Genomic DNA, 14,572 nt, shown 5'->3' on the forward strand with positions numbered 1-14,572 from the left:
ATATCACATAGATGTCTGCTTTGCATTTGCATTTGCGATTATGCCTCCATTGAGTACCATGGAGTTTATTTCTGTCACGTGTTGTCTGGCGCTGCCCGCAGCATTTGCATTGTCCACTTCCCCCAACCCGCGACTACACGATACACCAGCATTTTGGTTATGAGTCTGAGCATTTAAGCCGATTTATGCAATTATCATTTGTCGTGTAAATTTGACATGTGCGCCAGCTAACCAACGTGTTTTTCTGTTTCTGTTTTTCCTTAGGCATTTTCAACTGAAAATTGCAGCGAATTGTGATCAGTGCACAATTTTCTATTTGAGTTTTGTCTGTTGGCTGCATTAATTTCTGGCTTTAAATTTTGAGCAGCTGTTTGCATAATTTGCAATAATCGACAGCTCACTCACAGCTCTCAATTACTTGCCATGGATATCGATTGAAATGTTGGAGAGATCAATATAAGTTTTGAAACGTGTTTGGGAAATAATTTCAAGTATTACAAATGCGTTAATTGGATACGGAATTGGCAGTTTCTTAATGAAAATTTGTATGAATATTATACAGATTTGTGTTTGCTATAATGGTGGAATATTTCTTTACATATAATATGAACTTTAAGCGCAGCTAATTATCAACTTTACAAAGGCTTTTCATTATTGCTTTGGAAGAATGCTTTACTTTTAATTAAGTGTATTTTACAGCACTTCATATAACTGATAAATCAGTCACAATTTCAGCTTGAAAAAATAATTGTTTTATACACTTTCGAAAGGCTACAATAAATTTAATTAGGTAAAGTCCCATTATAGTTTTTCTCTTTGAAATGAAGAATTATATTTTTTTTAAATAGTATTTTATTTCGATTTTCTGATGTTTGGGACTAGCTTTATCAATGACGTATATCAAAGCTTAATGATTTCTATAAAATTCCTCCAATATATTATATGGATACAAAATCCCTTTATAATGTCATCATGATCGCCAAGAGTATTCACTATTCGTTAGCCTCAAAAATCAATTGCTACCTTCTTGTTTTCCCCACAACATCTACGATAAGGCAGCCAGATGCAAATCTTTAAACAAATATTGGTTTGACTGCGTAAAGAGCGAGAACGCTCAAGTAAAGCTCTTTAAAAGGAATGGAGAGTTGCAACCCGATGGGGAGCCAAGTGCACTGGATGCCAATGAATATAATAATAATGATGAGGATCATAATGATAATGGTTTGTGCTGCGCGCTGAAATTGTCACGTACTACAATATTCCCCCAAATAAATGCGGGCAGCCCAAAAATACCACAAGCAATCGAAGAGTAAGGAAAAAAAGGGGGAAGTCGACCACAAAGTGCAGAGATAATGCCACTCAAGTGGCAGCAATTGCTGTTGCTGCTGCTGGTGAAGATGCAGCACACAAATACTTGTGTATGTAAGCATGTAAAAGGCAGGCGATAAACGTGATTATGACAGCGATTAGCGACAAGTGACACTCGAGAGTCCGCGACGGTAAAAAACCAGGAAGTGGTTCAATAACAACAGCAACAACAACAATAAAAAAAAAAAACTCGCCACTTACCTTCATCGTTTTGTGGCACGGACGGGCCACTTGCAGCCTCAGCCGCCGCTTCCTGCTGTGGCGTCAGCGGTGATGTGGTCGCTCCAGTTGCAGTTCCAACCGCTGGCGAAGTCGTCGGCGTGGGCACGCGCTGCAGCGATCCATGGCCACCGCCGCGTCGTGTGCTGCCACGTGGTCGTCCTCGCTTCGTGCCGCGCGGGTGGTGACGTCGCCGCACCGACGAAATGCCGCCAAAATCGCCCAGGAAGTCTGCAATAAGAATTATGGGTTTTATTGATTAATTGGGGTACTTTTTTTATTTATTTATTTTTTTTGGTTTCTCCTCATTTTGCCTTTTTTGCGGTTCCCATTAAACAGCTGGCACAAAGCAACCACCCGGTAAAACAAACAGCGAGCTCGTTATAAACAAACAACAAACTCCAATATATTATTGCCGAATTCTCCTTTTATTATTTGTTACATTTTAACAGCACATTTATCTAATTTTATGCCATAAATTCACTCATTTCGGCGCCAGCAATTATGCGGTTCTCTGTGGCAGCCGAAAAGCTATTACTTAAGCAACTGATACGCTTATGGATATCTTCTTTTAGCCAGCTGACAGAGGTCAGAGTTCAAGGAGGAGTGCCACATCTCTGGGTAGATATTTTTTGTACAATTTTTAGCATATTTAATAAATTCCAAATGTCCGAAAATTATGACTTCTTACTTTGTGTGGCGTTATAATTAAGTTTGATGCAACAAATAACTAGGAATAGGTAAGATTAGGTGTTTAAATTAAAGATGATCAAAAACACCAAACATGTGAAAAGACTTTTGAAACGGTTATTGGATGCACCATTATTTAAATACCCAATTTACAACATTAAAAATAAATTTAAATAAGAGTAGCTTATTATGTTTTATCTTAAGCTTTTACATATTGAGCTTAGTCAAAAAATGTTAAGAAATCAATATTTTAATTGAAAGGCTTGTCTTTTTAAAAAGTGTTCAACTAAAATAAAACACTTAAGTCTACCTATATTGTTTCAAATGAAAGTATGCTCAATACATGCTGTTATATTGAGTGATATAAATTTGTAGTAGATTTTCTCATAAAATAAAATTGGTTTCTTCACCCAAATATTTTCTTCAATACTTGCTGCAACCTATTAAGCTTTAGCTTAGTTGACTGGACTTGATAACATTAAAGATTAAATATAACGTCATAAATATTAGAGAATCCTTTTCTTGCGTATTTCGAAAATCGTCAATCAAAACACCCACTTCAGATGACGCTCAGTTGAATGGCAGCAGCTGCTCTGCAACATGTAATGTGTGTCATGACCATATTTGTACTTAACGTGTTACATTTTCTTAGCAAGGCCTAAACACAAATTCCTGTCAGCAAAGAACAGAACAAGTCGAAAACTGTAGACCTTTCATCGTGCAGGGTTCAAGAACCACTCTACTGAATGCGAATGCGAATCTCAATGTGAATGTGAGTGCATATTTTATTTGTGTATAGACAGAGCGCAACTAAGTTTTCCTTTTGTTTTTGTGTTAGTTTTGTTTTTTGTTTTGGTATTTCTTCCCTTTGACTTAACTGTAAATTGCATAAATAAAACAAAGTCAACAAGAGAGACGGGCAACAAACAACTGACAAACAACAATGTGGTTGTTGTTCCACTTGTTGTTGTTGTTGATGTTGTTGTTGTCGTTGTCTCGTTGTCGCATTGGCGACATTGCTAGGCGCTTGTGCTACGAGTATTTTGGTATGCAACGCAAGTGCAGCAACATCATCACAATCCCAATTCCAATCAACATCAACACAGCAGCAGCAGCAGCAGCAGCAACATCATGATCTTCGTCTCGTCTCGACCAAGTCGCTCATGATCAACTTGCGTCTCGTCAGTTAGACGATAATGATGATCATCATTTCTGCCGCTAGACGTCGTAGTCGTCGACTAGTTGGCCCCTTTGTGGCATTGCCAACAACTTGCAACAGTTTTTAATGAGACTCCCAGCTCTCGGGGCCTCAACAATCCATCCATCCAGCGCCTCAATCGAGAGCGAGTGCCAAAAAGGAAATATACAATATATATTGAATTGCCATGCCCTGTGTGTGCCATAAGTTTTATCAATAATATTCAATCCGAAGGCAATCCTTTTTTCCATACACTATTTACTTTTTTGGGCAATTTGTTATTTCGCTTGTTGTCTATTGTTATTGTTGCTGCTGTTGTTGTTGCTTTGCATTTGCCATGGATTTCGGTCAAACGTTGCGCGGCATTGCAGCAAGTCACAGAAATTGTCAAAAGTTTCGCTTTTTAGCAGAATTTACCCCCAAAAGTCATCGAAACGGTTGCAGAGAGAATAATATGAATAGGCAAAGGGAATCGACTATGAAATGCTCTACAAACAGAAAATGTTTCTTTACAATATAAACGTTTTATGGGTAAAAGTAATAGTTGCGGTTTTATATACATATGTACATCAATAATTCCAACAAATTTATATCACAACCCTTTTTTTTATCGATAAGATAATCTGTACTAGAGAAGTAGAGAAGATTGCTTCGCATATCGTACTAAAAATATGTTCAAAGTTAAGCTTTCTTTACAAACTTTCCCTCAACACTTAAGGACTTGTTGTGCAGCGCATGTTTGGCTGTTATTGATAATATTTCGACTACTATTTTACAAGGTAGAACACGTATTTATGATTGATAATAAACATTTTCGCTTTTGTTTGTTGCCAGCAAAGTTGTTGGCCCCCCTCCAACATATTGTGCATTAACACGAAACGTCAGGCAGCAGGAAAATCAGATACATTCGACTTAAGCAACTTAAAGACCTGAATGTACTTTGCTGTGCATAATCGGATTTTAGAAATCATTCATTCAATTATCTAATTGATTTGACTGATGATCATTTGTGAACCTTGATCCTTTCTTGGCCCAATGTGACGCATGTTTGCTACGCTCGATAAGCAGACATTTGGGCAGAGAATCCAAGAGACGCCAAGACACCAAGGAAAGAAGCACAAAGTCTGCCACAATGGCATTCATTGTGGCTGCTCACCTTTGACTGCCAGAGACGACTCTAATGCGCCTGCCATGACTAAGTGCGCCGCCTTGCTTTGCCTTCGCCTTAGTCTTGGCCAGAGTTTTTTTTTTTCTTGCTGTGTGTTACGGCTACTGTAATCAGCGTGAAATTGCTGGCAATTGTAGATTGCAAGATTGGCTACCTTATTGTATGAATGTGAGATTATGATTTACTACAAAACTGAACAGCACAGGAAATTTTACATTTGCCAAATCATAAGGGAATACTTGACTTTACATATAGAAATATTCAAACTCGGGACGAGACACAGGCTTCGACAGATAGATCAGTCGTATTTGATGCAACCTCCAGCCGCGTGGCGTAAACTTCTTGCGCTTCGGTGGCGGTTCATCCAACGCCGCCACAGGCTTCTCTGGTATGGGACAATGCGGAGGATTTGGTGGCATTATATGTGGCTTGGCCAGGCTGAGAATGCGCGCTGTGGGACGCGCTTTTAACGCTGATGGACGCACTGGAAACCGTAACTGAGCCCAATAGTCATCCTCGATATCCTTGTTCACAAAACAGCAGGGCATAAAGGGTCCTCGGAAGGGTCGCCCCTTGTCGTGTTTCGCTGGCTGTCCCCACACAATCACCGGCGAGTAGTGAAACTCTTCGCGATAGTAAACATGCTTTGGGGTCACTTTGCGTGGCAGCGGCTTCGATAGGTTCTCCATTTTCTCTATTAACTCTTCCATTTCCATTTCGCGCTTGGCCCGCGCACATGGTAATATCTTTTCCGTGCAGGGCACAGGTTGTTCCACCATGGGCACTTCCTTGGGCATGGCTTTCTCCAGCGCCCACTCAAAGAACTTGCGCCAATCCTTCTTCGACATGGGTCCCGCTTTCTGCCAGCGTGTCAACTGGCGTTCCACTTTCGGACGACATCGTTTCACGGGACGAGCATTGCGCTCGACCCATGCCACCCACGATGGTTCGGGAGGAGCGTTCTCATCCTTGTCACCTCCATCAGCCTCACGAGGCTCGTCCTCGTTACTCATTTTGTGTTATGCAAATAAACTTTATACTTTAAATTTTAAAAAATGAATATATTTATGCTCAATTTTTTTTTGTGCCGCTAAGCATATGTTTTTTTGTAGACGTTTATGAAAATAATGCCGTAAAATTAGTATTAGCCAGCAAGGCAAGGCATGCTATCGGCAGTCTTAAAAACACTGATATATTGGAATTGATTTATAAATTCGACAAGTTTTTGCCATTTAAGTCAAGGCGTTAAAGTTAGAATTTCTTTTCGGAATTTGAATGTAAAAACTGAATAAATAGATTTGGTTTACTGTGTCGGTTTATATTTTAATAGTCCTTCTACAAAATGTTACTTATATAAATTGAAATAGTTTTTCTATGAAGTAAAGGTGCAACAATTTAAATTTTAGATAAAAAGATGATCAAATTATATACATATTAAAAATAATAATAATATATAAAGCTCCTATTAATGAGAAGACCAAATTATATACTAACAAATAGGAAAGCTACAGTCAAGTCTGTTTGACTGAGAGATACCCGCTTCCCATTTTGAATATAAGCAAAGTAGTCCGGGACTTTTCATATAGTATACCAAATTAATATACCACAAAAATATTGAAACATACCAAAGGCTACAGGTATATTTATATAATTCAAAATATACCATACAGTGCAAAATATACCAGATTGTCAGCCGTATTAAGTAGCGGCTTTTCCCATACGAAAGTATTGTTTAAGTAACTCACAATACAACTTTTATCTGATCATAATCAAATTTTAAGGAACCATAAAGAATATATTTACTTTTGCTTAGTTAGTGCCTATTTAAATTCTGCGGGGATGTGAGCTATGACAATATAAATCAACTAATAGAATAATAGATTACATATTATATTCAAGCTAATACTCTTCTCATTACCCTAACAAAAACATACAAATCTTTTGCAATGTAAAAGTGTTTGTGTATTTAAACTATGAAATTAGACAATATTCACTTATCAAGCTGGATTCATTGAGCAGCGATTCTCTGACTTACTGACATGCATTAGACAAAAATGTATCGTCTATCGTCTGTCAGTAACCCACCGAATTGCTGTACATTGAATCCGTTCTTTGGCTGAGCATTCGATTTTTGCATCTACAACACCGACAGATTTCCAGTTCAGCCAGCACACGTCGATTCGGTCTAGCTAAATACTCAAGTCGAGACAAATGCATCCTCCACTGATTTAAAGTCATTTTCGTCCGCTTACGCGGCATATTTTCCCAATCTATTGGGATGGGACAATGTGGCTTTGGTGGATAGACACGCGGTTGGGCCAACTCAATGATTTTCTGTGTGGGTTTCGCTCGCAGCGCATTTCTTGAGATGGGAAAACGTAAATTTGCCCAGAAGGCAGCCTTGACATCCTCGTGCTGAAAACAACATGGCACAATTGGCATCGGCCAAGGACGGCCGCGTTCCGGTTTCTTTTGTGGCCGGCGGTAATCGATTTGTGGTCGAAATGGAAACGGTTTTGGGGGTGGTGCAATGAATTTATCGCGCTTGTAGCGGGGAACACTCAGATCATCGAATTTTTCCTGCAATCGCTTTTTCTTCTCTTGCCTCTCCTTTTCTTTGGGCTCCACACAAAAGAATACACCAGGTATAAAAGTGCGAGACTTTCGTTTGGGTTTCTCTATTGATCTCTGATAATTGACACCGCCATTTGTCTCCACCCATTTGTAGAAATTAACCCATTGCTGCCGGCTCATGGGTCCAGCTTTTTGCCAACGCGTCGGTTCCATTCTTGGACCAGGCGAATATCTTTGTTTTGGCAGCGCATTGCGATTAACCCATTCTAGCCAACTGGGCTGTACGTTGCTGATCGAGCTCATTCTTTCACTTAGTGTGCCGTTAATTTTGACTTTTTGTCCAAACTCGTTAAAAACCTACAATTTGATATAATTTTCGAATAATATTATTTTGCAATGCTCTGCATTGTTTTTTTCAAAGCATAAAAATACTCGGAAATTTATATCAAACGAAACTTTTACATTTTAATGAGAAATCAATGTCTGGTTTAAGGGCAATATAGTAGAACATGACAACAAAAAGAAACTAACTATTTGGTAAGCTAATTACAAGTACTATATCCTCACAGTTGCCAATCGTTTTTGTGGTGGTACTAAGAGCAACATCTGCCTTGGCATATCGAGGGTTGTATCATTAAGTAAATGTAGCGTAAAATTGCTTTTGTTTCCGCCGCCAGCTCCACTCGATGCCTTCGATGTGTCCCGATGGCATATGTGGTGTCAATTTCACACATGTTATGAGCACTCTGCGGTTGAGTGTGAGTTACTCACACACGCACACACACATACAAACAGTCGCACACTCAGATTGATGACTTTGAACTTGGTCTGAGTGTTGTCCTTAGAGTAAAGTAACAGTTCCGGCAACAGGAAATGCCCAACAAGCAAGCGAAGGAGGGCAACAAAAAACACAACGCAACCAAAAAAAGTGACTTGTGAATTATTAAAATTCTACAGGGATCGATAATACTCGCTTGGCTACTGCGTTGGCTAACACGAAAGCAAAAGCAGGCAGAGACAGAGAGAGAGAGAGGCTTGTGGTAAGAGGACAGAAAGGAAACCAAAGCAAGTAAAAAAGAGCCAGACACAAAATCGTGGTTCGACCAGCTTAGAAACTGGCGACAACAAATCATGACAACGGTAACCAACAAACTGCCGACGACGACGACAGCAACAACGATGTGGCGACATGAAGGCAACGCTGTTGCAAGTCGAAGACGACGACGACGACGACAACGGCAGCGGCGGCGATGCACATCATCAAATGCAACACGCGGCAGCCTGGATGATAATGAAGATGGGCGACAATGCCAGCAAGCGGGCCAGCAAACGACGACGACGACGACGACAAACACAACAACGTTAGAAAGGTACTCGCAACAATCACAAGGCAAAAAAGTGCGATCAATTGCAATGCGCACCGAATTTCAATTGGGCATCGACGTAAGTCGCAAGAACCAAGATCGAAGAACGCAAGCCAGCGCAAAGCTTTTGTAATGGATGTCGAATGGCATTCGAGCAAAATACAGCTGCTATTGATGATAAAACAGCAGCAAGAACGAGTAAACTTATACTCGAAGAGTGCCAGTTAGCCAAGCTCATCCAACTGCGATCGGTTCAATTCATAGTTGTCTTCGGTGTCGTCGTCGTCGTCGTCGTCGTAAGGCAGTCGGACAATGACTACAAAAGGAATTGGGTTATGACCTCGAATGCGTGTCGCCAGCATTATTGTGTTGTGCTCCTCTCTTCTGCAACTGCTTCTTCTTCTTCTTCCTGGCCAGGAGTGCGTGATTAAGCCGTTTGCTTTGTGGCTGGGGAAATATGCAACTCTTTTCAAATAACATACTTGCTATTGCCGGATTTATTCGAATAGATGACAAATATTTTGCAGAATTCCAACAGTTGCATATGAATTTGTTGGGCTTTGAATATACTTAGTTTTGCAATTCAAAGTAGTTGAAAAATTGCCACCAAAAGTTCAAATAGTTCTTGAATTATAAAGTGGAGATCATTACAGACATTACAGACTTTACATCATAACATTAAGGGATACCAGAATTAAATATTCATAGATAATACTTTCAGCAGGAACTATAACAATAAATATGTATAACAATTATCAATTATAATGTAAAAGAAGTTTAACAATGTCGATTTCCTACATTGTAAAACTTCCTTAACAAATAGATATTACAAATATGCGTCATAATTTGTTCCCATTACTCAGTTTTGTATGCGTTGTTTATTCATTCCTTTTGCAAAACTTCAACAGCAAATATATAAATATGTTGAGGTTTAAATAAATAACTCTTGTTACATAACTTATAGCCATTGCTCACAAATTGTTTTGTTTGTCAGCTGCAATCTGCTTAATTTAAAAACCAATTAAAATATTTGGAGTTTCAACAACTTAACATTGTAGTTGCTTTTGTTATCAATAGCAATTACAAAATCCATATCGCAAAACTTTTTTAACTAATGGAACTTGTAAATATGCAAATTGAGTTCTTAGCAAATAACTGTTGTAACATAACTCATGCCCATTGCTCAAAAATACCTTCACTAATTATTTGATTTAAGAACCGTCGAAAATTCTCGCATTTAAATGAAATAAACGCCAATTTGCAGTTAAGCAAAAGCAAATACCGAAACAAATTCTATACTCAAAGTGCGCCTGAATGTTATGCATTTGCTCATGTTTAAGTTTTCTCGTTGGAAATACTTCACATTGAGTAAATATGATTAACCAATTTAAGTCAAAACCACTTTAATTACAGAGTTTTAAATCAAATGGACAAGTGGCAACTGTGATCACGATTGCAACCGTCAATCGGATCACAGATACATCTATACACACATGCATCAAAAATATATCTTAAACTGCGAGAGGAACGCGGGGTGCAGAGATCGAAGTTCTGGCCTGCGAGGCACGTACTCGCTCTGGGCGCTATGGGGGCCAATAAGGTGTAAATTTATGCTCGAACGACAGTAAAGAGAATCCAAATAACAATAATAAGTACACGACTCAAACGCAGCCATTAGCAAACGAGCCTATGCAATTTATTGTTAATTTTTATTAAAGCTCAACAAAACGCACATATTTCGTATGCCAACATTTCAGATTCTTTTTTTTTTCTTCACATGAATTTTGTAATTATTTGTAAGCTGTGTGAATTTTTGTGGCCAATCAGCGTTTTTGTTCGCAGTTTTTTGATTTGCTGCCAAGATTTGAGCGTAATTGTAACTCATGGCTAACGTGTATTCTATGAGAGACTTTTTTTTTGTTTTGATCTGTTGTTTTGTTTGTTATCCATTATTTATTTATTTATCGTTTATCGTTGTTATTGTCTTGTTCTTTGGGAGTTTTGCACCTTGTTTTACAACTGTTTCTTTAATTATTTATATGTATCACAAGTTGCAAGTTGACAAAGTGGACAAGGATCTATGCTCCACAGCTAATGAATAATGAATACGCTCTGTGTGCCACATTCAATTGGGCGTTGTTTGCCAGACAGATAAAGTATCTGTTGAATGCAGTTGTTGACTGTTGAGAAAGTAATCCGTATCTTTTTGCACAATCAAAAACAGAAATGAAGTGCTGCGACTTGGCACGTGTCCATTTGAAAATGAAATGAACTGCGAAACTTAAATGAAATCAATTAAGAAATAGTTTTACTCTCTTTCGTTACACAATGTCCAGAAACAATTTGAATGCCTTGCACGATGTCTAGGCAACCGGATGATTTGTGGACTCACTTGCGACTAGTATTGTGTAAAATTAACCCACATTTCTGGCGCCGGTTGCCAAGAAAATGCGAAAAATTGTTTACAATCAACAGGCAAGAGAAAAAACAATCCTGCCTGCATAAAATTAAATGTGCTCTCAGCGGGTAAAACGTAACGAAAAACTGTGAAGACTCCGTTGTTATGGACCACATCAAGTGTCTGTATCATGGAATGCAGTTAAGTAAACTCCGTTCGTGAAGCAAAATCTCTTAACTTTTAACTAGTGTCGAGTGCGTGAGGCACGCGTAATTGGATGAACTCTCGAGTAGTTAGTTAGGGTTGCGTCTCAGACCGGATGTGAAGTGGAGCAATAAGATTCTTTAAGCAGCTCTTGTTGAGATTCTTAAATTATAATTAAACTTATTCAAAATTGCACTTTGAATTTGATAAATACTTGATACTGAATTACAAATCAAATATTTGATATTTCAATTCAAGTACTTAATTGGTAACTTTTTATAATAATTGATATTTATTTGTATTTATGTATTTTCTTTACCTATTCCATAAATCAATAAATCTTGCCCCCGTCTTTCTTTCGTAGCTAATTTTAATTATTAACAACTATAAAAAAGTGAACTTAAATGCCAAACAGCTCGTTTGAGGCAATGAAATGTGAACATATCAATAAAAGACAAATCCGTTGGCTCAATTCGTATTCTCATGACAATTTCTCATTTTGGCCCACAACAAACAGCAAATAAATGTGCACAGAAAAAAGGAAGACGGCGAAATTACGAAATCAAGGCAAGAGACGAGGTAAAACAACAAAAACAAAACTCGAAACGAGTAACACAATTTATGTAGCCAAAACACGTGAAGCCATTGATTAAATTAGATGTTTTCATTTGCCAAGCCCTGCATTCAGCTAAAGAAAAAAACGCCAATGAAATGGCATATAAAAAATATTTATGAGCGCCTCGTTTTTTGTTTGTGGTATTTTAATGCACTCTCGCTATAGAGTGGTAGTAAGCCAAGCAAATCAATAGGCCAAAAAAATAAAAATAAAAATAAAAGCGACTCCAACTAACTGACAAGCGAACCGCATTCGAGGAACATAATCAACTGGCAGCAAATGGCTAACTCTGACAGCGAGTGCGCGATATTAAATTGGGTTGCGTACGTGGCCAAAAAACAAAAAGAAAACAAATGCAGCAAAAAATCTCAGAGTTGGCCATTACAAATGAAAATGTTATCAACCGACAGGCCAACAAGAGCAACGACATACGCTTAAATTTGTTACGATCGCATTGTAAACCCATCTGCGAAGCAGTTAACCAGGCAAATAGTCAAAGCCAAAGACAAGTTGGAATCAGTTAGCAGGTTGTTGGCTGTGGCTGTTGCCTGTTGTTTGTTGTCTCTTTGCCTGTTGCCAAATCTGTTGATGTTGCACTTGTCGTGCTGTTGTTGCCTACTTTTCAACGTCTTGTACTTTCGATTGGTTAATTGTTAAACAAATTTCAAATTTTATTTATATTTGCGCTCTTTTATTTCGAATGCAAATTGCATGCGGCAAACAAGTTGCAATCATTAAGTTTGCTGTTGGTTGGTTGTTGCTGGTAGTTCTTGTTGCACATCCCACATGCAATTTGCAACTCATAACAAACGGGCCAAGTTGTTTAAAGCCAACTCACTCAGCTGTTCGACCGCATTCTGCGATGCCTTCGCGATGCCAATTGCCAAATCATTTGAATTATTAATTACAAAGTGATTGGAATATGTTAAGAATTTGTGTTGCATGTTGCAATACAGTTGGTTAAATGGGTCTTATGTGAACTGACAGCGAGTGCAAATATTAAAAAAGGAGCGGTACTTGAATAAATTGCAATTCAATCTAAATAAAGGAAATTGGTTTATGTATAAAGGGAATTAAGTTGAATATACTTTTTGTACTCACTCATTGAATCGTTTTGCGACAAGCCACTTGGACTATCGCCATCGACAACTAAAGCCTCATTATCGGAATCATTGTCAGCTTGCGTCGGTTGCTGTAGTTGCTGTTGCAACACACATGTTGCACCTGGCACATAAGTCTCTTGGCTGAGTATTTGGTTGGTGCTGTCGGTGCCAGCGCTGGATGTGGATGACGCAATGCCAACATCAATTGAATCCTCATCCAGCTCGTGTTTAATGCGTTTGCTGCAACTGGCGCCGTCCTCTTCATTGGCCGCAATTGTAATGCCACCCATATTAACGTCCTAAAAATTATAATTGTAATAAAAAAATATACATTTTAGTATAACAATAACGATCAATTAGCATTTTTATGAGCAACGGAAATAAGGCTGAAGTATGTGCATAGTTTTGTTATCTAAATATTCCACCCCATCCTCATGTGCTAACTGGGCCCAACCCTAGCTAAAGGTTTCACTTTATAATTTATGCCTCACTCTGCTGTTGTTGTTTTTCTTGTCGGGTTGATCAGCTACAAGGTCTAAGAAGTTTTGGGAACTAGGAATGAGGATATGCTTCAGGGGTTAGCTGGTCTCTGGGGTAGATTTTCAACAGTTTTGCATAAAATTTGCACAGATTTCGTTGGCAATTATCAAGATATGCAGCACAGTAGCAACTACTTTGGGATTACACCTGTTATTGTTGGGAGTGAATAGTTAAAGTTCAACTTGCATCTGGCTCAATGGAGCATAGAGCACACACTAATGAGGCTAAGTGGTTGTTAGGTCTGGAAAACCGTTAAAAACATGTAACAACTGTGACACAGAACGAGTGCAATCAGTTCCAAGTGAATCATTTTAATGCGAGTATAAATAGAAAGAAAGCATATCTATGGTTAATGCCACTTAACCTCAAACTTGAACTGGCAAACAGTAAATGAATTGACAGCCAGACGTTGCAGTGCAAGAGGTAGCACACAGCAAGAGGAAGCATGCAACAAGATGGCTGCGTGCCATAAAAAGTACTTATAGATTGTGGTATATGAACTTGACTGCAAGTCGAACCCCTCCAAACCGACTGAGAGTGAAGCACACAGAGACCCCTAAGAGTAGAACTCATCCAAAAACTTACAGCATAGAGAGCCCAGAGAGAAAAGAGTAAAGACAAAACAAGAAACAGAAGAAGAAACAAAGCAATGAAAAAGAAAAAGAGGCAACAGACCATAATCAGTGTTCCATTGAACGCACAAAATCATTTAGCGAAACCGAGAAGCGAGAAGGTGGGCTGCACCACCAAGCAAAAGGTACTTGAAACTGTTTTCCAAGAGCCCAAGAGCCAAACGAGAGTTGGACGCAGGTCCGAAGTTGGTTAGAGCAGCGAGTGTTTGCTTTAGACAACACGATGGGGAAGACGAACACAACCCAACACAACACAACACTTGGATGAATGAATATTGTATATAGGCAGCAATAAGAGATCCAAAGCTGGCAGCAAGTTCAAAGCACGCTACGTAGCAGACCAAGACAAGCCCAGTGCGATGAGTTGAGTCTTGTAGCAAATTGAATTGTCGTTGCTGCTGCTGCTGTTGTTGTTGCTGCTGTTGCATGAATCACGTGACCATGACCACAGTGCCCAAGTAAGAACAACAAAAGCCAGACTCAATGCTGTGTATCTCT

The 14,572-nt window shown here is 38.8% G+C and overlaps 3 protein-coding genes across 3 annotated transcripts in view; all 3 read right to left on the bottom strand.

Annotated features, from left to right (window-relative positions):
• LOC132784183 (chromatin-remodeling ATPase INO80) overlaps positions 1 to 14,572 on the bottom strand; it is a 48,235-nt gene that overhangs the window by 1,169 nt on the left and 32,494 nt on the right. The window contains exons 12-13 of the mRNA XM_060789612.1: positions 12,901 to 13,201; positions 1,570 to 1,818 (exon numbers count right to left, since the gene is read on the bottom strand). Coding sequence (XP_060645595.1) covers positions 1,570 to 1,818; positions 12,901 to 13,201 — 550 coding nt within the window. The remainder of the gene's footprint in view (positions 1 to 1,569; positions 1,819 to 12,900; positions 13,202 to 14,572) is intronic.
• Positions 4,824 to 5,833, bottom strand: LOC132786677 (uncharacterized). Its single transcript, XM_060793279.1, has one exon. It carries the CDS (start codon positions 5,654 to 5,656, stop codon positions 4,889 to 4,891), a length of 768 nt encoding a protein of 255 aa, XP_060649262.1. The 5' UTR covers positions 5,657 to 5,833; the 3' UTR covers positions 4,824 to 4,888.
• LOC132786982 (uncharacterized) lies at positions 6,575 to 8,165 on the bottom strand. Its single transcript, XM_060793796.1, has one exon. It carries the CDS (start codon positions 7,518 to 7,520, stop codon positions 6,717 to 6,719), a length of 804 nt encoding a protein of 267 aa, XP_060649779.1. The 5' UTR covers positions 7,521 to 8,165; the 3' UTR covers positions 6,575 to 6,716.

This window comes from Drosophila nasuta, chromosome 2R (assembly GCF_023558535.2).
Source record: "Drosophila nasuta strain 15112-1781.00 chromosome 2R, ASM2355853v1, whole genome shotgun sequence".
Classification (NCBI taxonomy): Eukaryota; Metazoa; Arthropoda; class Insecta; order Diptera; family Drosophilidae; genus Drosophila; species Drosophila nasuta.

What these genes read in the sequence shown, in the direction of transcription:
- LOC132786982 (XM_060793796.1), bottom strand. Translation starts at nt 7,520, where the DNA reads ATGAGCTCGATCAGCAACGTACAGCCCAGTTGGCTAGAATGGGTTAAT.
- LOC132786677 (XM_060793279.1), bottom strand. Translation starts at nt 5,656, where the DNA reads ATGAGTAACGAGGACGAGCCTCGTGAGGCTGATGGAGGTGACAAGGAT.